The sequence below is a fragment of the Colobus angolensis genome, unplaced genomic scaffold (assembly GCF_000951035.1).
Source record: "Colobus angolensis palliatus isolate OR3802 unplaced genomic scaffold, Cang.pa_1.0 Scaffold91, whole genome shotgun sequence".
Taxonomy (NCBI): Eukaryota; Metazoa; Chordata; class Mammalia; order Primates; family Cercopithecidae; genus Colobus; species Colobus angolensis.
Genome location: NW_012123043.1, coordinates 7,098,895 through 7,120,906, shown reverse-complemented (window position 1 = coordinate 7,120,906; position 22,012 = coordinate 7,098,895). Strand labels below are relative to the sequence as shown.

Here is a 22,012-nt window from a genome sequence, read left to right as displayed (position 1 = left end):
TGCTGCTTGTCCATTAAAGCTTAGAGTCCAGGACTTTCTTGCTGCCCACCTTCTTCCTGGTTAATTTCATTCTTACCTGTCGCATTAATCACCAATTGCAAATAACATATAAAACTTTCACCCAGGTTTATTTATGCACCTGCAATTTGATATCACCCCCGAGACATCTCAAAGGAGATCCATACTCAACAGTTCCTCAAACTCATGGTCTCTCCAACCCTCTTCCCCTTCTGAAATCCTGGTTCTCTTCCATTCACTCTATGTACCCAGAGTGCCTCCAAAAACCAATCTCTTCCTCACTCCCTATATCCAATCTGTCACCAAGTTCTACAGATTCTATTTCCTAAATTTCTCTCAAATCCATCCAATCTTTCTCATCTTCACCATGCCCACGTACACTAGTCCAAGCTAGTTCTAGCACCATGACCTCCTAACTGGTATATGCCATGCTACTCTGGACCCATCCCAACTCCTTACTAGTCCGCACTGCAGCTGAAACACATGCAGAACACATCTAATTACATCATTCCCTTCTTCTTCTTCTTTTTTTTTTTTTTGAGACAAAATCTTGCTCTTATTCCCCAGGCTGGAGTGCAATGGCACAATCTTGGCTCACTGGAACCTCCACCTCCCGGGTTCAAGCGATTCTCCTGCCTCAGCCTCCCGAGTAGCTGGGATTACAGGTGCCTGCCACCATGCCCAGCTAATTTTTGTATTTTTAGTAGAGACAGGGTTTCACCATGTTGGCCAGGCTGGTCTCGAACTCCAGATGTCAGGTGATCCACCCACCTCGGCCTCCCCAAGTGCTGGGATTACAGGCGTGAGCCACTTCGTCTGGCCCATCATTCCTTTCTTAACCTGTCTGCAAAACATCTAATTACATCATTCCCTTCTTAAGGGGTCAACAGCTTCCCGTGGCTCTTAGGGTAAACATAGAACTTCCTAATGTGGGATGCAAGAACATTTATGGTTTGACACTCAGCTCATCTATGTACTGGGTTCTGGGCCACACAGCCTAAACTTACAGTCTGACTCTGGCCCTTATTGCCAGTGGAACCTTGGGCAAGTTACCTTCTGAATCCTCTTGTGCCTCAATGTCCTCATCTGTAAAATAGTGATATAATGCTACTACCTCATATGGTTATTGTGAGAATTAAGTGCATTAAACACCTAGAGTGGCATCTCGCACATGGTAAGTATTTGATAAGTGTTAGTTCCTGCCTCTGGCCACATCTTCACCCCACTCTCTCTCATCTCTCTGTTCTAGACATGCTGGCTTTTCTGTTTTTATTGACACCACGCTTCCTCTCTTCACGGGGCCTTTGCATGTTCTGTTCCTGCTGAGACTATTTCTTTGTCTTCAGCTATTCATTGCCAATGCAGCCTTCAGGTCACAATGCAAGTATAATTTTGGGGTCGAGGGGGAGCTTCCTGGAGTTCCCTGACTGGCACTAGTCGTCAGTGCTATTTTATATTTATGTATGATGATAATAATCTATCTATCTCTTCCACAAGACTATGGGATCCATAAACAAGAGCAGAAATTGTGTTTATTTTTGTGAGCTTTGTAACTCCAGCATCTAGCAGAGTGCCTCACATTATAATAAAGGCTTCATGAATATTTGCTAGTAAATGAAAGAAGATTGAAAGAGCAGTTTAAGGGTGCTTCGTAAATGTTCATTTAATCTGACAAGGTACCCCTACCATGAAGGATCTAAAAGTATTCCCCTGTCCCCAAGTAATTCCCCCACTCCCAACCACAGTTCCCCCACTCCCACCACTAGGGTCCATCATTTGGAAAGGGCCTTATTATCTCTGAGGTCAAAACACATTAATTATGCAAAACATTAGCCACAGAGATGAGCTCCTCTCATTTCCTGTACTGCCCAAAGCTGGTGTAGAGGGCAACACCCTGGAGGCACAGAACATTAGAATATTAGACTATCAGAGCATGAAGACACCCTTGGGGCCATCCAGCCATTTGTTTCACTATGCAGATTTGGAAACTGAGGTCCAAAGAGGGGAAGGGAGGGATCCAATTTCACACAGCAAATTCATGGTAGAATGAAGACTAGGTTCCAAGTCCCTGACCACCAACCCAGGGCTCTTTGCACTGCCCATTGCAGTTCACTAGTTCATGCATTTAATAAATATTAAGCACCACTGAGGGCAAAAATCATATTCATGCATACATAAAGAACTCTGCTGCAAAAGCAGCGAAGTTGGTTCTCTCACAGAAGGGCTTGTAGCCATGCTGTGGAAGTCTACAGCAGAAAGCAGTCAATTCCAGGCTGAGTCAGGGCCTGCTTCATGGAGGAGGGGGTAATGTTTGAAGTGGACCCTAAAAAATAATCAGGGAAAAGCCAGGATAAGCATCTTAGCCTGAATAAATAGCACCCATCCTGGGATTTAGGGACCAGATGTCTGTTTGGGGAGCTGTCCTTGACTGCTTGTAAAGCTACAGGGAAACAGAAACAGGGCAGAGAATCAGGACCTGAAAGGGAGTTAGAGCCAAGCAGAAAGAGGAGAATAAGCTGGAAGATCAGCTGCCCTGCCTCTATTTGGCAAAAGCTTTCCAAAACCCGGAAGACTGCCCTTTTCTCCCACCATTACTAGGTCAACAGAGGATAGACAACCCCTCCTCCCCCAGCTCCCTGCTTCCAGAGGATTATGTAACCAAGTCCAAGCTCACACCACTCACCACACAACAGCAAGTAAGCTGAGAGGTAAGGTGTTGGGGCAAAGAAAGCGACCCTATTCAGAAAACCAAGAAGATAGTGGACTAGCATCATAAAGAACTATCTGAAGTCAGCATGAGTTTTAGGCTCCTTTTTACATTAAGGGGAGGGGAAAAAGAAGGGGTTGGGATCAAGAGGTGTTTGATGACCACAGACACCTGTGTGCCAGGAAGGGTCTGAGAAGGTTGTAAAAGTTCTTTTTCCTAGGTCAGGTCACAATATTTCTATAAATCTTTAACATAACACTGTTATTTGTCTGTATTCTTCCTTATCTCCTTGTGGGTTAGTTTGGGGAAAAGAACTGTTATCATTTTTTTTAAGTTGAACTGCAAGCTAATCTCCTATAATTAGCTGGTCTATGTACAGAGCTAAGCAGAAGCTTTTAACCTAAAGGATATTACCCCTGGGGTTCAGAGGCAAAATGGAGTCAGTCATGCTAAGCCTCCCTCCACTATTTCAATTTCCCCATTGTCAAAGGCTCATCCCACAGTCTTGTGGGATTGGGGACAATGGGACATCATCTCACCTGGCTACTTCTTGCCAAACAGGGTCTACAAGGGGTGACTATGGAAGGAAACCATTTGACCTGGCTAAGGAAATATTTCATAGTGCCATTTTTAGGAACAATGATCATGGGCATTTCACTTTTTGCTTTGATAGTTTTAGTGAGACTTGCACAACCTTTGTTTACACAGTACATAATAAGTTTCACTAGAATGTAGGCCACCATGGCTAAAAGAAGAACATCAAAGCTGAATTTAAGAATGCCTCCCAAGATTAATAGAATTACACTAGGAATCCAGGAGAATAGGTCTGTAAAGCAGTCTCTGTAAGTGCCCCCAGATTAAGCCTTCTTTGGTGTTCTAAGGTTTGTTAAAGCCAGGTAGCCTGTTGTCTAATTGTATCAATATGGGGCTGTAGAGGAGGAATTAAGCTAGCAACAGGTGGCTAGCTTAGGGACACCATTTGGTAAGTAGAAAGTAGGCTTGCAGGCTTGTGGGTCCTTATTATTGCTTTGCATGTAGTGTCTAATGAGGGGCTGCATAAGAAAGAAATATGGGGCCTCTGGGTATGGAGTTATCAATTGGATCCTATGTGTGATTTGAAAAACCAGCTTCCATAAATCTAATGCCCAAGAGGCTACATGACTAAAATCATGTGTACAGGAACAACTATAGGATCAGAGTGGTCATGTACTGAACAAGATTTAAGATGACAAATCCGGCAGTGTGATATGCTAGTGAAAGAGGCAATAGACTGAAAAATCCTAACTGAAAAGTTGTCTTGCCAAGGAAACAAAAATCCCTAAAAGACATGCAAGACACATAGGGGGTACATTTTCATTTTACTTATCTCTTGGTGAAAGAGTAGCTTTCGGTCTTTTAAGTGCTCACAAGCCCACCGTTTTCTGGTTTCTAGGTTAGTGGGGTGTCTTCTGGTGGTGCTGCCTTGACCTGAGTATAATGTGCACATGGCTTTATTCCAGCAAGTTTAACTGAGGAGTGTATGTTCATAAGCAGCTCAAACAGCCTTGTCCACTTGGCAGCAAATTTGTGTTCAGGTCCTTGTTCTTTCCAGGTATTTGGGAGGACCCAGTTTCCCAGTTGAAAAGGATGTAGGACCACATCTGTTGGATGAGTGGTTCTGCTAGAAGCAAACTCATGAACAGAAGTTAGTATAGTGCCTAGAGTCTTAACATTTGGTAATTGCCAAATCCCTTAAAACATCAGTTGGTTCTCCCACCACGACGGGAACCTAGAATAGGCTACCAGATAATATTTCAAAGGGGCTCAATTTGAACTAACTTGAGGGAGCCACTCGAATCCACAACAGCAGTCAGCCACATCTTATCCCAAGTCAAACGTTTCTTGATATATTTTGGCAATGCATCTTTTTAGAGTATGGTTCATCTTTTCAGTTTTTCCCATGGATTGTGGTCTCCAAGATGATAATCTAAAGGTTTCAGGAAGATACAAGTCACAACACCCCCTCCTGTAGCCATCATAGACAGTCTTCTTTGAATTAAGGTAGGCGGGTATTAACTACAGAATATGTGGCCGCTGTATCAATAAGAAAGTCAATAAGTTTGTTCCCCACTGTCAATTTTACCCAGGGCTTCTGGGACTATGACAGCAGTTGGCTAAGCATACATATTCAATGTATGTATGTTACAGGAGAAGCTGCGAATATTCATGTAGGTGATCCTGACACATGCGTATTGTACAAACATGCATGTTACATATGACCCATGTTTACCCTGAGGTGAAAACATGACATTTAAATGTACTACAATTAGGCCCTGTACATCAAAAGGTCTTTTCAGAACACAACGGCATGCAAATGCACAATCTCTATAACCAGCCAGAACCAGTTCATGGCCAGCAGTCTTCTTATCAGGAGAAAATTAGTGAAATCAGTCTTTTATTTAATCAAAGCTATAGTTATGGCTGGTGGAACTGGGGTTCAGTTAGTCAGCATGTATGAACTGGATGAGCTGTAATTGTTTTAATATTGTTTGTCTTAAGGCCAGTGCTTGCTTGGCTGCTAGAGAAAAAGAGAAACTTTGTGTCATTGAGAATATAACTTATTCTTTAAGTGTAGCGATGCATGACTTAACTCTTGCCTGGCATGGCCTTAGGTCCTGTTTATAATTTGGTATTTTATTGCTACAAAATTTCAGTGATGTCAGTCTTATGACCTCTATTTTAACATTTGTGTTGATTAGTTGTTGTATCTAAACCACAAAAGGGAGAGGGCATAATGAGATGTGTCTGACTTCCCATCACATTATACCTGAAGACTAAGTTTTTAAGGTTTGTCTGGGGTCCCCTTAGCCAAGAGGGGGGTCATTCAGTCAGTAGGGGGCTTAAGATTTTATTTTTAGTTGACATTCTTCCATTTGGCCAAGATATACCAATGGCAGCATAAACGGCCAAACTTTTATTTTGTTCCACATTGTTGCTGGGGGTGTTGTGGCTACCTGCGCCAGGTCCATCATATTCCTTGGTAGGATCCCTGTGGCCAAGGAACTCAAAGCCAAAAGACTTGTATTCAATTAAGTGTTTTAGGCCAGATGGTAATGGAGGTGGGCAAGCATTCATTAACCCTTAAAACCTTTTAAATAACGTAAGAGCCAAAACCAAAAGCCAAATGGCAAAGTTACAAAACCGACCTTTCTATAAGTTCTGTGTGTTGAGCCATCAGCTGTTTAGGCATCTGCGTACCTATATTTGGAGGATCTGAACTAATTCTACTCCTTAAAAGTAAAATTAGTACATCAAAAAGTGTTTTGTGCCCACCTCTCCCATGATAGTCCTTGGGCCCAGAGGGGTTGAATAGTTTTTTAAATCCTAGAGATACTAGGTACAGAGAGAAAGGTAAACCCAATTTCTATAAGCTATAAATAGCTCAAAAGGAAAAAAGGCAGGCCAGGTGCAGTGGCTCACGCCTGTAATCCCAGTACTTTGGGAGGCCAAGGCGGTGGATCACGAGGTCAGGAGATCAAGACCATCCTTGCTAACATGGTGAAACCCTGTCTCTACTAAAAATACAAAAAATTAGCCAGGTGTGGTGGCACACGCCTGTAGTCCCAGCTACTCAGGAGACTGAGACAGGAGAATGGTATGAACCTGGGAGGTGGAGCTTGCAGTGAGTCGAGATCGCGTCACTGCACTCCAGCCTGGGTGACAGAGTAAGACTCCGTCCGGAAAAAAAAAAAAAAGGCTTTCTTGACTCTGGAAAACAAAACATGAAGAATTACATTTTAAACTTAATCTAGGATTAGATTTTGAGGACATTTGTCAAATATGTTAAAGCCTCAAAACATTTGATCAAAACAGAACCACAGGTCTTTGTAAAATAGGTTATTCATTTCACAAAAGTGATAATCCAAAGACTTTAACAGCAATACAGAAAGTTACATGAATACAAAGACTTAACCTTTCTAAAGTTCAGTTTTTCTAAATAATCAAAAACCTGATGAAGATAATATAAGAATTAGGAATTATCTTGAGAAAATGTAAAATCTTTCCTTTTTTTTTGGGGGGGGGGACAAGGTCTCACTCTGTCATCCAGGTGGAAGTGTAGTGGCACAATCGTAACTCACTATAGCCTTAAACTCCTGGACTCAAGTGATCCTCCTGCCTCAGCCTCCCCAGTAGCTAAGACTACAGGCACGCACTACCACACACAGCTAATTTTTTTTTCAGAGATGGGGTCTTGCTATGTTGCCCAGGCTGGTCTTGAATGAGCTTCAAGTGAGCCTCCTACCTCATCCTCCCAAAGCACTAGGATTACAGTCATGAGTCACTGTTGCCCAGCCTAAAATAATTGTTTTTTAGGCCAGCTACCAAAAACGCAAAGCAAAATTTTCTGTAGTATGATTGCTTCGCCTTATGGGAAGCCCATTTAGATAACCTGTAACTCAGACCTGATGAAAACAATACTTGAATGTAATCAGACACAGAAAGACTGCTCAAGGCCATGAGTAGCTGAGTCCAAGCTCATATGACTTGCCACACAACAGCCAATAAGTCTAGAGACAAGGTGTTGTGGCAAGGAAAGCTACCTTATTCAGAGAACCAGAAAACCAAGAAGATGGTGGACCATCATCATAAAGAACCATCTGAAGTCAGCATGAATGTTAGGCTCGTTTTTATGTTAAGGGAAGGGGGAAGAAGAAGGGGATTGAGATCGCGAGGTGACTGATGACCACAGACATCTGGGTGGCAGCAAGGGTCTGAAGAGGTTGTAAAACTTCCTTTTTCTAGGTCAGGTCACAATGTTCCTATAAATCTTTAACATAATATTGTTATTTGTCTGTACATTTCCTTACCTCCTTGGGGGTTAGTTTGAAGAAAGGAACTGTTACCATTTTTTTAAAGTTGAACTGCAAGCTAAACTCCTATAATTAGCTGGTCTATGTACAGAGTTAAGCAGAAGCTTTTAACCTAAAGGATATTACCCCTGGGGGTCAGAGGCAAAATGGAGTCAGTCATGCTAAGTCTCCCTCCACTCTTTTTCTTTTTTGAGATGGAATTTCACTCTTATTGCCCAGGCCGGAGTGCAGTGGCATGATCTCAGCTCACCGCAATCTCCGCCTCCTGAGTTCAAGCAATTCTCTTGCCTCAGCCTCCCGAGTAGCTGAGATTACAGGCGTCCACCACCACACTCAGCTAATTTTTGTAGTTTAGTGGAGATGGGGTTTCATCATGTTGGTCAGGCTGCTCTGGAACTCCTGACCTCAGGTGATCTACCCACTTCGGCCTCCCAAAGTGCTGGGACAGGTGTAAGCCACTGTACCCAGTCCCTCCACTCTTATAATTAAACCAGCTGTTGCGTCTCCTGCCAAGAAACCAATCATGAAGATTCACCATATTCTAGATGGGAAAACGGCTGTAGCCTGGGAGAGGCCAGTCAGGGACAAAGCCAAAGTTAATATAGAGGATGGAGCTCCTAGGGTATAGGGGTTGGGTCTGGGCTAGGGAGCTGGAAACCTAGGTTTTATGCTTGTCCCAGTTTTGACATTGGCCCTGAGCAGTGCTGTTTCTCATCAGCCTCTCCCTGCTCCAGGGGTCACAAGGCCAAGCCAGATAGAGGGTTGCTAGCGTCACTGGACACAAGATTGCTTTCCCACAGCTCCCCTTCTTCCAGCCCCTCTGCTCCACATCCGGAAACCTGGGTACCCTTCACCCACCTAGCTCTGTCCCACAGTGAGATTTATTGCTGGCTGCCCTGCCATCTGCCCCACGGTAATAAATCAGGGCAGAGCAGAATTGCAATCACCCCAAGCATGGAGTGTATAAAAGGGGAAGGGCTAAGGGAGCCACAGAACCTCAGTGGATCTCAGAGAGAGCTCCAGACTGAGGGAAGGATGGATGGATGGAGAAGAATGCCTCGCTGGGGACTGCTGCTGCTGCTCTGGGGCTCCTGCACCTTCAGTCTCCCGACAGATACCACCACCTTTAAACGGTAATTGGTAACTCAGGCAGAGAAGGGGTGGGAGGGGTGCAGGGTTCCCACCTTCCCAACACCCTGACTTTTCTACGTGTGCTATCATTCAATCCTTACAATCAGCTGGACAGGGAGCTATGGACCTGTTCAGAGAGGTCAAGTGACTTGCCCAATAAATAACACTAGTAGTCAGGTATGGAAGCTGTGTCTTTCGCTTCCTGCCCAGAGCACCATGCTAACTAAGCACTGTAGAGAACTCAGAAGTATTAGGACATGCCCCTTGCCCTTGAGGAGCTCACAGCCTGAATATTAAGAAGTGTATGGGTGGTTGGGTGCTGTGGCTCCTGCCTGTAATCCCAGCCCTTTGGGAGGCTGAGGCGGATCACTTGAGGTCAGGAGTTTGAGACCAGCCTGGCCAACATGGGGAAACCCCATCTCTACTAAAAATACAAAAATCAGATGGGCATAGTGGCAGGCACTTGTAATTCCCAGCTACTTGGGAGGCTGAGGCAGGAGAATCGTTTGAGCCTGGGAGGCGGAGGTTGCTGAGCCAAGATCGTGCCACTGCACTCCAGCCTGAGTGACAGAGTGAGACTTCATCTCAAAAAAAAATGGGGGTGGGGGGGTAGGCATGGGTACAGACTGAGCCACTGCACTCCAGCCTGGGTGATAGAGCCAGACCTTATCTAAAAGACTGAAGAAGGGGAAGACACAGTATTTGAGAGAAGACCTCACAGAGAAAGGGGTTTTCAGTCTGGGGACAGCAGATGTGATCAGCAGTCCTGAAGGTAGGAAGGCACATTTTAATCACGGTAATACTTGCTAAGCCTATAAAACGCTTAGGGTGTCACAGGATCTTTTCACATGTCTCATCTCAAGTCATGCCCCCAACAACTCAGCATTCCCACTTTGCAGATGAGGACACTGAGGCTCAGGGAGGTGATATGTAAGAAGCTAAGCCTCAACACACACTGGGCCTTTTGCTTCCAAAACTGCTTTCCCTTGCTCTGAGGCTCTCAGAGAGTAATTGCTGGGTTGTGAGCACTGGGTAAGAGGATGGGTGCTTCAAAGCAGCTACACCCCAGGATAAAGGTAGAGGAAAGTAAAAACATCTTCCCCTGCTGTTATCCAAAAGAGAAAAAGAATGGAATTGGGCAAGGGGTGGAGAGGGAATCCAGCTTTTGAAACAGAATTATAGGAATTTTGCTACCTGTTATGTGCAGAGCATCATGTGAGGCACTTGGGACAGCTGAATGAATGAGCTGGTTCTCAGGGTAAACATGTACATATATACGCTCACAATTTACATGTATTGAGCAGTGGGCACATGGTTTCATCTGCACAGTGACTCTGAGGTAGGTACTACCATTAGGCCCATTTTTAGAGGGGTTAATGGAGACTTAGAAGAGGCCCAGAGGCCAGGCGCGGTGGCTCAAGCCTGTAATCCCAGCACTTTGGGAGGCCGAGATGGGCGGATCACGAGGTCAGGAGATCGAGACCATCCTGGCTAACACGGTGAAACCCCGTCTCTACTAAAAAATACAAAAAAACTAGCCGGGCGAGGTGGCGGGCGCCTGTAGTCCCAGCTACTCGGGAGGCTGAGGCAGGAGAATGGGATAAACTCGGGAGGCGGAGCTTGCAGTGAGCTGAGATCCGGCCACTGCACTCCAGCCTGGGTGGTAAGGGGATTCAGGCATGCCCCCTGCAACCACTGTCTTCACCACCATATGGCACCAATTCCACATGCTGTACAGTGCAGGCTGTGAGACTCAAGGAAAAACAGAGCAGAGGCCCAAGGGAAGGTGAGGCCAGTGTGGGCTGGAGGCCTTGGGGCAAGCTTCTTGGAGGTGGGTGTACATGTTGGGGCTTGGAGGACTAAAGAACTGGGGGGAAAGGGAAGGGGAGAAGCAAAGGATTTTCTGAAAAGGAAATGGCAAAAAGTGAAAGTCCAAACCATAGGCTGCTGTGAGTAAATACTGGGAAATGCAACCTCCTTGGGGTCAAACCTCTGACCCTCCATTTTCCCATCTGTAAAGTGGGAGTAATAAAATCATCCACCTTATGAAAGCAAATAAAATAATGATTGTGAAAATATTTTGGTAACAGTAAACTGTGATAGGAAGATAACAAATCATTTCTGTTACAATACCATGCTGATAGGCATAAAAGTTGCATTCATGTCCATGGGCAAAATGGGAGTCAGTAGAATGCATGGGACGCAGGAATGATGTAGGAAGGAAAGGGTAGTGTAAGTATATAGGAGGACTGGCTGCTGAGAAGAAAGTAGAAGGAAGAGGGAATCTCCCTGTGTATGGGAAAGTCTATTGCAGAGTCAAATTGGGCTTCCATCCTGGGACCTTCCAGTGAACAGCTAGAGACATCTTCTTCTGGGCTTTGGCAAACAGCCTTTATGTCGGGACCCAGGGGGCCCTATATGGGAAATAAGGCCAGACACATGATCTGAATCCCTGCTGCAACATTTCTGAGTCACCTTCGTCCCCGTGAGCCTTCATTTTTCTCATCTATAAAATGAATGACAGCTAGCTTGTTGGAGAGCTCTCAGTAGCAACTCAGGAGAGTCAGTTTCCCAGGTCTCTTTAATTCTGCCTCTCAAAGGTGATGGGAAAACATCCGGACAAGAAGCCAAGGAACTGGAACACATCTCTCCAAGGACGAGGTGCACAGCGCTCTGAAGATGCTGGCTTCTCTCTATGCCCAACCCAGCTCAGGGGATCCTCTCCACCGCAGCCCTGGTTGGGTGCCTGTCCGCTGGTGTCCTGGAGACCTCGCAGCTGCTGTGGGCATCTGCCGCCACCTAGGGGCCTCCCATGGCACTGTCTCCCCACCAGCCCCTAGTTTTGACAGGGGCACTCCCTGGCATTCGTCTCTTCAGAGGGAATGTCTGTGCCTGTTTCCCGTTTGTCCTCCTGCCAGCTGGAGTTCCTTAAAGGCGGTCATGATCGTTATCTTTCTAGCTCCAGTTTCCAGCACAGTGAGGCACAAAGTAGTTGTTCAGCAGGTGATTATGGAATAAATGAATGAACGGACCAATAAACAAATAGCCTTGCCTAATCAAAAGTAGGCAACAGAAGGAAGTCATTTCAGGGTTATTTAATCCGTGGGCAGCTGACTCCTCTAAATTGACTCTTGACAAGAGGTAACTCTTATAAATGCTCCAGAGGCCTTCAGGGACAGAGGTGATTTCCAGGTGGCTGGGCTAACATTAAAGGTGGTTGTACTAAAAGCAGGGATTTGGCCTCAGGGACTCTACCGTTATGGTGGAGGTACAGCACTTTTCTATTTTTGCTTCCTCCACCATGGGCCAGGATCTTCCTCAAGAGGATGCCCTCAATCCGAGAAAGCCTGAAGGAACGAGGTGTGGACATGGCCAGACTTGGTCCCGAGTGGAGCCAGCCCATGAAGAGGCTGGCCCTTGGCAACACCACCTCCTCCGTGATCCTCACTAACTACATGGATGTGAGTGCCTGGCTCAGCCCCTCGCTCCCTCTCTGTCTCCTTTCCCCCATGGACCTAGGGCTTTCTTTACCACAAGACTCACCCTTCCCATGCTGTGTTTGACGAAGGTGCTGAGGAACACGTGAGCACCCTAGAAAATTCCCATTTTCCGGTTGGAAAGCCTGAGCACAGAAGACAGGAAGGCACCCAGGGGCCATTCAGGGGCAGGGATAGGTTTGGAACTCAGCCCAGGCCTTAAGCCAGGTGTCCCAGGTGGGTGGGAAGGGGTGTGTGACTCAGGTGGGGGTTTCTGTGACCTGGTCCAGCACAGTCTGACGGCTTGCTGCCCCAGTAGATTCTCAAGGGTCAAGTTCGCATCCTGCTTCATTCTCAATGTTTTGATTTCGCCATCTTGTCTTACTGAGATTCCCACTTTCTGGGATGCCATGGGGTGATGCTAAGCCTCCGACCAGTTCCTGCAGGACAACAGAAACCCCGAGAGGCTACAGGACCTCACCTGGGCCAAATCTTATCCTGACAGCCAAGAGTGAAGCCAGACAAGACCCCAAGACCCAAGGTCCCCTGAGCCCCTCCAGCCCTCTCTTTTTAACCCCAAGACCCAAGGTCCCCTGAGCCCCTCCAGCCCTCTCTTTTTACCCCCACAGACCCAGTACTATGGAGAGATTGGCATCGGCACCCCACCCCAGACCTTCAAAGTCGTCTTTGACACTGGTTCGTCCAATGTTTGGGTGCCCTCCTCCAAGTGCAGCCGTCTCTACACTGCCTGTGGTGAGACCTAAGACCCACAGTGCCTCTCCCCAATCCCCCGCCCTACTGTGCATGAGCAATCCTGCCCCACACCTAGCTCCCATTCCGCTTGCCACCAAGGGAGTGCCTTCCTCTCTGCCTCTGTACCCACTGACCCTGACACTTAGGGAAGAGAGGAAGATGTCTCCCATTTTTCTGATATAGCCACCAAGGTTTAAAAAAAAAAAAAAAAAAAGAAAGCTCCAAGAACCCCTGACCACTCAGAAGGCCACTTCCCAGTCTTCCTGAGATTGAGACAGGACTGAATTCTCAAACCCATCCCAGGCACTCGGAACTCTTCCATCCCTACTCTTAATCAACAACCTCTTACTGGGCACTTACTCGGTGCCCAGCATCTTCTCTGGTGTTATCAGTGTTAGTGATTACTTTAAATTCCTTCATTTAGGACAAAATTATCGAGGTATGGGCACATTAGGCGGGCCCAAGAAATCCAGTCCTTGATTGATGAAGCACATATTCCAAGCCCCCTGACCCTAGAGTCACTTGTCCCTATACCTAAGCTAAGTCCTAAGCCACACCAGCCATACCCACAATGCACCCTGCCTCTGAGTCTCCCTGTCTGGGCCACTCTTGGACAAACCTGAGCCTCTGTCCCCCTGTCAGTGTATCACAAGCTCTTCGATGCTTCGGATTCCTCCAGCTACAAGCACAATGGAACAGAACTCACCCTCCGCTATTCAACAGGGACAGTCAGTGGCTTTCTGAGCCAGGACATCATCACTGTAAGTGGGGTTGCCCTAGGTCATCTGCTCCCAACCCCTTCTGTCTCCAGGCCTCTCCTGACCCTCCAGGGGCCATACCTGTGGGGAGGTGCACTGCAGCCCACTTGGAGCCTGGGGAGCTGAGGAACACCCTGCTCTGCCACATCTGGCTGTTGCTGCAAAGCAGCAGTACCCATGGGGGAGCAAGCTTGGGCCACGGGCTTAACTGTTGGGTGGTTTATGGATGTTTTTGCATCTGACTTGCACGTAGGGCTTGTCGTGAGCCCCATGGCTGCAGTCAAGTAACTTGTCCAAGTTCACCAGCTCTGACTGGGCTACACCCTAGTCTGAAATCCAGGGTCAGGGTCAGGCTGAGTTTTAGGGTCAGGCATAGGTTTTAAGGTCACAGTTGAGGTTGACTCTGGGATTCAGGTCAAGTCCTACTTTTCTTTTTATTTGGCCCATGTCTGACCCTTTCCTCATTCTGGAGTTTCTCAGGCCCTGCTCCATCAGAGTTAGGGGAGGGGCACACATGGGACCTGACAGAAAATCAGGGTGATTCCTGCCTCCCTCCCTTTTTCTGTGAACTCAGATATAAAGAAGGGAGAAGGGCAAGCTTGGCTGTGCGGAAGAAACCCTTCGCCCATGATAAGCGTGGGGGCCAAGACCTAGCCGGGCCACTGGGGAGGGGGAGGAGCTCTTGGCAGCTTTTCTTTTGCTGATTGGCAGGACCACCCTATCAGCCTCTGCTATCCAATCCCTGGTCAACTCCAGCTCTCTCTCGGCTCTGCGGCACAGACGTGTATTGGCATACACATTGGCATACACAGAGTGTGTGCATGCAGAGTTGAGGAAACACTCTTACCCCAATTTCTATACCCTGAAGCCTGTGTGCCCCTGGGATCCCTAGTGTGGAAGCCCAGACCAGACTCCAGCCAAGGAGTGGGCAGTGGGCTTGGTCTCCTCTGGTCTTTCCTCCCACAGGTGGGTGGAATCACAGTGACACAGATGTTTGGAGAGGTCACAGAGATGCCTGCCTTACCCTTCATGCTGGCCGAGTTTGATGGGGTTGTGGGCATGGGCTTCATTGAACAGGCCATTGGCAGGGTCACCCCTATCTTCGACAACATCCTCTCCCAAGGGGTGCTAAAAGAGGACGTCTTCTCTTTCTACTACAACAGGTGGGGACTGGGACTCCAGGGGCTGAGGTGGGGGGAGAGGAGGGGAGAAGAGCTGGGGAGTGGAAGGAGAGCCTGGGCCAGAATTGTTAAGCGTTTGTGATTAGGGGACAGTCAATTAATATCTAGAACTGTACTAGCCAATATGGAAGGCACCATTGAAATTTAAATTAATTCAGTACAGTTAAGCATCAATTAAGCATTCAACTGGTGGCTCTTAGTTGCACTAGCCACATGTCAAATGTCTGGCAGCCATGGTGGCTAGTAACTATGGTTTTGGACAGTGCAGATAGAGAACATTCTCAGCTTGGCAGGACATTCTAATGGACAGTACCAGTCTGGAACAAGAAGAGATGCAAGGTGGGGGTGATGGGAAATAAGGGATTACCATGACCTGGAGCCCTGCCTGTGAGGGCCATGGCTCCTCCCACACAGAGACAGCCAACTTCAGTCATCCATTAGATCCTTCATTTGTCTGCCCACTCATCAGTTCAGTAAATGCTATGTGCCAAGCACTGTGTGAGGCTCTGGGGATGCAGCAGTGAACACAGTGAACAAGGCAGAACCTGTACTCCCCTACCCACATAGAGCTTACAGGCTAACAGGGAAGACAAGACACATTCCAATGTAATGAGTGTCACAGGCAGGCAGCGAGTGTGGTGCTGAAAACCATGGATGCTTTTCAATTCTAGGCTGAGCTTATATGCAGCTCAGCCAGCCTTGGGGAAGCTGTTGTCAGCTCTTGAGCAGGGTTGGGCTCTACTCCAAACTGCTGGGCTCATAAAGGTGGCATGAGTTGGAGACAAGAGAGCTGGAGGCAAAAGGGGCCAGGTGCAGTGGCTCATGCCTGTAATCCCAGCACTTTGGGAGGCCAAGGCAAGAGGATCGCTTGAGCCCAGGAGTTAAGGCTGCAGTGAGCAGTGATTATGCCACTGCACTCCAGCTGAGGCAACAGAGTGAGATCCAGTCTCAGAAAAAGAAAAAAAAAAGTCAAAAGGGTAAGAACATGAGGCCAGTGGCAAGAAGAATAGAGGAGAGGATCAGAGTTCAGAGAAATCTCACAGTAAGACGGAGAGGAGTCTCTGGTGTGGTGATAGAAAGGGAGGTCTTGAGAAAAGACCAATTGGTGGCTCTGCAGTCAGGGGTGGTCTTTAGACGAGCCATTTTAGAGGAGGTGGGGGCAAGGCCAGATGGCAAGCAGTTAAGAGGTGGATGACGTGGGTGTCAGGAAGTGGAGGTCATGAGATGTAGGTTGCCCTGGGACATTCAACAGGGAAGGGAATGGGGGGTGGCGTGGGGGGTGAGATCCAGAAGCAGAAAAGGAAGGGTGGGTGTTTTTAAATGCTAGAGGATGCTCGAGTGATGCCTGTAGGTGGAGGAAGAAGCCAATGGAAAGAAAGAGATTAAAAATGTGGAAAGAATAGGAGCTAAATGGGGGCACTGGAGTTTGAAGGCCATGAAAGAGATGAGGTTCCAGCAGACAGGAAGAAGCTAGGCTTTGCAGAGGAGAGGGCTGGCTTCTTCCTTTATCTTGAGATGGGAAGGAGGGAACATCCAGAGACATCCTGAAGTATTGAGAGAGAGGCAGTAGGGAATTTGTGCTAGCACATACACATACATTCCAAATTTATAAAAACACAAGTAGTTTGCAGTTGCACAAAATAACATATGCACACCTACACACCCATGCACACATGTGCATGTGTGAATTCTAGTATGAATTCTGGAAAAACACATCACACACACATGCACGCCCTGGAGACTAGGCCTACGGTAGTCCCTGAGCCAAGTGCAGTGTGGAGGAAAGGAAGGCAAGGGGAATCAGCTCCAGACGGGGCACCAGGAGCCTGGCTCCAGTCCCCCACTTGTTCACTCATGGACTGGGTAACTTCAGGCAAGTGACTTCGCCTCTTAGTGATTCCATTGCCTGAAGGACAAAGAGAGTACATAACACCCACTCTGCCAAACAGCAGGGCTGATGAGGTTGGCGTGAAATGAAGCTTCCTTTCTGCTGTCTCTCTTTCTCTGCAGAGATTCCGAGTAAGGAGACAAAACCCCCACATGGCTGTGACCTTCCAGTACTCCCTGAGCACCTGACCCAGAATTACACATGCCACCGGCCCAAAACTCGCATCAGCAAGCCCAGCCTCCGCTAGATGCCGAAGTTCTCTGTCCCTCCTTCCTGCTCTCTCCATGCCCCCCTGCCCACACCCAACAGCCTCCCCAGGGTCCCCTCCCCTGCACCTGCTCAATCAGCAGCAACCCAAGAGTGAGGGGCGTCCATTTGTGTCTTGTTCACATCCACTCACTGTTCTCGTACCTGCTCCTTTTCTGTGACCTCTCTGGAGATGCTTTTTGGGGAACAGCTGGACTACCCTGGAACAACCTCTGGCTGGGCTTGGGGAGGGGAAGAAAGGCAGAGAAGCAGTATGTTCTGCATGCTTCCCAACGACAGCTCTGAGCCTGGCTGTCTGTCCCATATTCCTGTGCCCTAGAGCCCTCTGTCCTGCCCGGCACACTTGTGCAACCTTCCCCGATTGCCTGAGTTGCTGGGTCCCAGAGGTTATGGGTTTCCAAGAGCTTCTGATCTTTCCTTTAGGAATTCCCAGTCGCTGGGAGGACAGATTGTGCTGGGAGGCAGCGACCCCCAGCATTACGAAGGGAATTTCCACTATATCAACCTCATCAAGACTGGCGTCTGGCAGATTCAAATGAAGGGGTCAGAAATCCTCAACCCTCTCCGGGCTCCAAAAATTGCTGATGTCATTGAGGTTGGGGAGGGTGGGAAGGACAGCGTTACCATCCTGCCCTCTTTCCAAATGCAGCCACTTCTTAAGCGCAGCCACCATTTGCTCTCTGCCTGCTTTGTCCAGGCTGGGAAACAGAGAAGGGAAGGGCCTGGGGAGAAGTGGTGGAGGGCGACAGTACCTTCCCTCCTCCATTCACTGCCTCAACGGGCCGCCACCGTGGCCTCCACCAACCCACCCACACTCAGGAAGGACACGCAGCCTGGAGGTGCCCCATCAGCCTTCTGTCTGTCTGTCTGACTGTGGCCTCCCCCAGGGTGTCTGTGGGGTCATCCACCTTGCTCTGTGAAGACGGCTGCCTGGCATTGGTGGACACTGGTGCATCCTACATCTCAGGTTCTACCAGCTCCATAGAGAAGCTCATGGAGGCCTTGGGGGCCAAGAAGAGGCTGTTTGATGTAAGAAGCCAAAGAGGGAAGGTGCTGCGGGTGGGGGGAGCGCCACCTGGTATCAGCTCACAAATCCCCCAGGCAGATGAGGCCATCTCAGGCCGTCGCTTGTTCACCTCACACTCTCCACACGTGTGGCTGGTCACCCATGGAGTGGGGCACTGTGCCCGACCCTCTCCAGCAGAGAGGCCAGGCCACCAGCGCAGGACTCCTTGTCTGCTGAGACGTCTTCCATACTCAACGAGGCTCCCTTTGCCCCCCACCCCAGTATGTCGTGAAGTGTAACGAGGGCCCTACACTCCCTGACATCTCTTTCCACCTGGGAGGCAAAGAATACACGCTCACCAGCGCGGACTACGTATTTCAGGTGAGGTTCGAGTCGGCCCCCTCGGTGGTAGGGAGGAAGGCTGGACAGAGACCCTCAAAGGGGGACAGATTACAACGCATAGATCATGTTAGAAATGTAGTTCTCAAACTTGGCTGTGCATGTCACCTGCAGAGCTTTGAAAAATCCTGGTACCTGGGCCACATCCCATACCTATTAAATTCGAACCTCTAGAAGTGGCACCTGGGGTTCAGTTTCCCTAGGTGATTCCAATGTGTGGCCATATTTGGGCATCACTGTGCCTGTTCCCTCATCTCCATTTTCTCATCAAATACTCCCAATAATCCTATGCTCCTATATTCTTATCCTCTTTTCATAATCAGTAGGCTTAGAGAAGTTGAACAACTTGTCTAGGATCAGAAGCTAAGGCAAACTGTAATCTGAAGGAAGCACGGTGCCTGATGCATTGTTTGCCTGGCATCTAGCACAGGGGCTAAACACAGGAGTGGTACAGTCCACAATGGGGTAAAATGGCCAAGATGTGAGGGAGGCCCAGTGTGGCTAGGGGAGAGATGGAGGTGAGAAGGGGAATGTTGCTGAAGACAGTTGCTGGGGTCAGGCAAGGTGAAAGGAGAATGGTCATGTGCTGGGTATGGAGAAATTCTCCCCCTTCCTGCCAGGAATCCTACAGTAGTAAAAAGCTGTGCACACTGGCCATCCACGCCATGGATATCCCGCCGCCCACTGGACCCACCTGGGCTCTGGGCGCCACCTTCATCCGAAAGTTCTACACAGAGTTTGATCGGCGTAACAACCGCATTGGCTTCGCCTTGGCCCGCTGAGGCCCTCTGCTGCCCAGGCAGGCCCAGCCTTCAGCCCTGGCCCAGAGCGGGAACACTCTCTGAGATGCCCCTCTGCCTGGGCTTATGCCCTCACATGGAGACACTGGATGTGGAGCTCCTGCTGCATCCATGCCCTGACCCCTGCACCCGCCCTTCCCTGCTTTGAGGACAAACAGAATAAAGACTTCATGTTCACAGCCTGTCGCATCTAGTTTCACTAGGGTTTAGAACAGAGGGAGGGGCTGCATGACCATGTGTGGACAGGAATGTGACACGGACAAGCTACACATTCGCCTCACACACAGGTTCTTGCATGCAGGGATGATGCCATCCATCGGCCATCAATAGGACTCAGGTGGAGCTGTTTACACAACCTCGGGTGGGAAGTCTGAAGAGAGCCGGAACCAAGCTCCCTCTAGTCCCTCAGGGACCAAGGCCAATGCTGTGGCAGTAGACCACGGGTCAGAAAGTTCACCCGGCTCACAGAAGCCAGCTCTGAGTTCAGACTGCTCTGCTGAGCAAGTCAGCTCTGTCTCTTGTCCCTGCAAAACTCCCCTCAGCTCTCCTTATCCACTGCAGATGCCCCAGCCCTGCCCCATGTAGCCATTTACACAGGCATTGTAAGCCACTACCACCTAAAATCATAGAACACCAGAGATCCAGGCAATACTTCCACTTTACAGGTGGGGAAACTGAGGCCCAGAGAATGGCAGGCCTTGCCCAAGATTACTTGGTCAAGAATCAAGTAGTGAAGAATACTGAAAGATAGTGAAGAATCAAGACTAGAACCCAGCCTGCCTGACTTGGGTCCTGGAGGCTTTCCACCTCATCATAAGCAGTTGGTACTGTCATACTTACAGTGCTTCATGCACGCTGCTATGGGGCCACATGCACAAGCACACAGGTGCACACACACTGCTATCCTTCATCTCATCCACCAGGGACTCCTCAGACTGAAGTCTCTTCTCCCACTCTCACTCTTTGGGCTGTCTTCAGGGCATGTGTAACTTGGGGAATGAGAAATCAGCATCCACCTGCAGCCACTGAAGCCATCACTCTTCACCATAGTTGCTCACCTCTCTTTTGACAGAAAGTCGTGAGGCACTGAGTGGCTCAACCAGGCCCTCAGTACCTCTGGGAGCCATCTGCAAGAGTCCATGAGCAGTACCAAGAGCCAGAGCCTGGCCTTCAGGACCCTGGACTCCCACTTATTCTCCATGTTCCCTTGTCCTGCGCAGCTGTGCTTCCTGACTGCAAAGGAAGTGTTGGAGGCCATTGTCTTTTCCAGCTCCATCCTGGAGCTCCGTGACCTTAAGAAGGCAGACACGACTCCCATTATCTCCTTCACTGTCCAGTATGGTAGGCACATGTGGCTACTTACACTAAAATTAAACGTAATTAAAATTGAATAAAATCGGCAGGGCGCGGTGGCTCACACCTATAATCCCAGCACTTTGGGAGGCTGAGGAGGGTGGATCACCTGAGGTCAGGAGTTCAAGAACAACCTGACCAACATGGAGAAACCCCCATCTCTATTAAAAATACAAAATTAGCCAGGCATGGTGGCACATGCCTTAATCCCAGCTACTCGGGAGGCTGAGGCAGGAGAATTGCTTGAACCCGGGAGGCGGAGGTTGTGGTGAGCAGAGATCGCACCATTGCACTCCAGCAGCCTGGGCAACATGAGTGAAATTCCGTCTCAAAAGAAAAAAAATTGAATAAAATCAACGTGGCTAGTGGTCACTGCATTGGACAGCAGATATAGAACATTTTCATCACTGCAGAAGTTCTGCTAGGCAGAGCTGGATTCTGGACAACAATAAGCATAGGAGCCTCCTAGTCGACAGGTTCCGGGATAGGCCAAAGGGAAAACTGGGAAAATAGGAAAGGGCCCATTCTCTGAAGGTGCTTTTCTAGGTGGGGCAGTGAGAGATAGTGACTACTGAGATCCCTGAGGCCTCACTACGGCAAATGGGGCTGGCAGCCAACAGAGCCCTGCTCAGGAGGTGGCAGAGAATGACCAAAGGAGAATCTGGCTAGTAGAGGGACTTGCCCCTGAGCCGGCCTGGCCTCTCTCCATGTCTCCTCCCTGCAGCAACTCTGCCCCGGACACCTTGTCACCCCTTCCCCCTCCTTCTCACCCCCAGCCATCACCACGCCCTGCTTTGGCCCTGCAGCTGTGCCAGGCCTTTAGCTCTCCTCCCCAGGACACACGCAGGGTCTGTCCACTTCACACCCCGAATGCCCAGCAAAGCACTGGGCTCGGGGACACCCACTTGCCTACTACCTGGCCCCATTCACATGCTTGGGATGGGAGGGAGGCTTTAACTCAGCCTTGCCCCAATTCCTGCCCAGGAAATGCCCAAACACTCCAACGCCCTGGCTGTTCAGTGGCCTGCCAGGGGACAGCGCAGTCTGCTGGACTGGCACACTCTCACCCCAACGCTATCACCCAATGTCTCCTCTCCAAGGATTGTGTTTCTGTCGGGGATGGGAGGTTGCCTGGGTGGCGGGTGGGGACTCCCTGTAGGGAAGGACCTTTGAGATGCAGCAGGGGCCGCCCCTGCAGAGCCATTTCCCGGGGTCCGGGGACTGAGAGACAGGGAGCAGGGGCACAGAGGAGCGAGCCAAGTTGACGTCGTGGGAGCAGCGGATCTCTCTATTCCAGGATGAGATGGGGGTGCAGGACGAGCCCTCCCCCGCCTCCGCCCCAGGCTACCGGGAGAGAGCTGGAGTCTCGCGGCCTCGAGGCCGGGAAGCCAGCCCCGGCGGGGACCCGAGCGGGGCGGAGCCAGC

The 22,012-nt window shown here is 49.1% G+C and overlaps 1 protein-coding gene across 1 annotated transcript; it reads left to right on the top strand.

Annotated features, from left to right (window-relative positions):
- The first annotated feature begins 8,572 nt into the window (after positions 1–8,572).
- Positions 8,573–19,416, top strand: REN (renin). The gene is made up of 10 exons (XM_011931828.1): positions 8,573–8,708; positions 12,017–12,167; positions 12,812–12,935; positions 13,578–13,696; positions 14,660–14,856; positions 16,885–16,893; positions 17,453–17,572; positions 17,917–18,058; positions 18,318–18,416; positions 19,055–19,416. Exons 1-10 carry the CDS (start codon positions 8,611–8,613, stop codon positions 19,214–19,216), a joined length of 1,221 nt encoding a protein of 406 aa, XP_011787218.1. The 5' UTR covers positions 8,573–8,610; the 3' UTR covers positions 19,217–19,416.
- Positions 19,417–22,012: the final 2,596 nt, after the last annotated feature.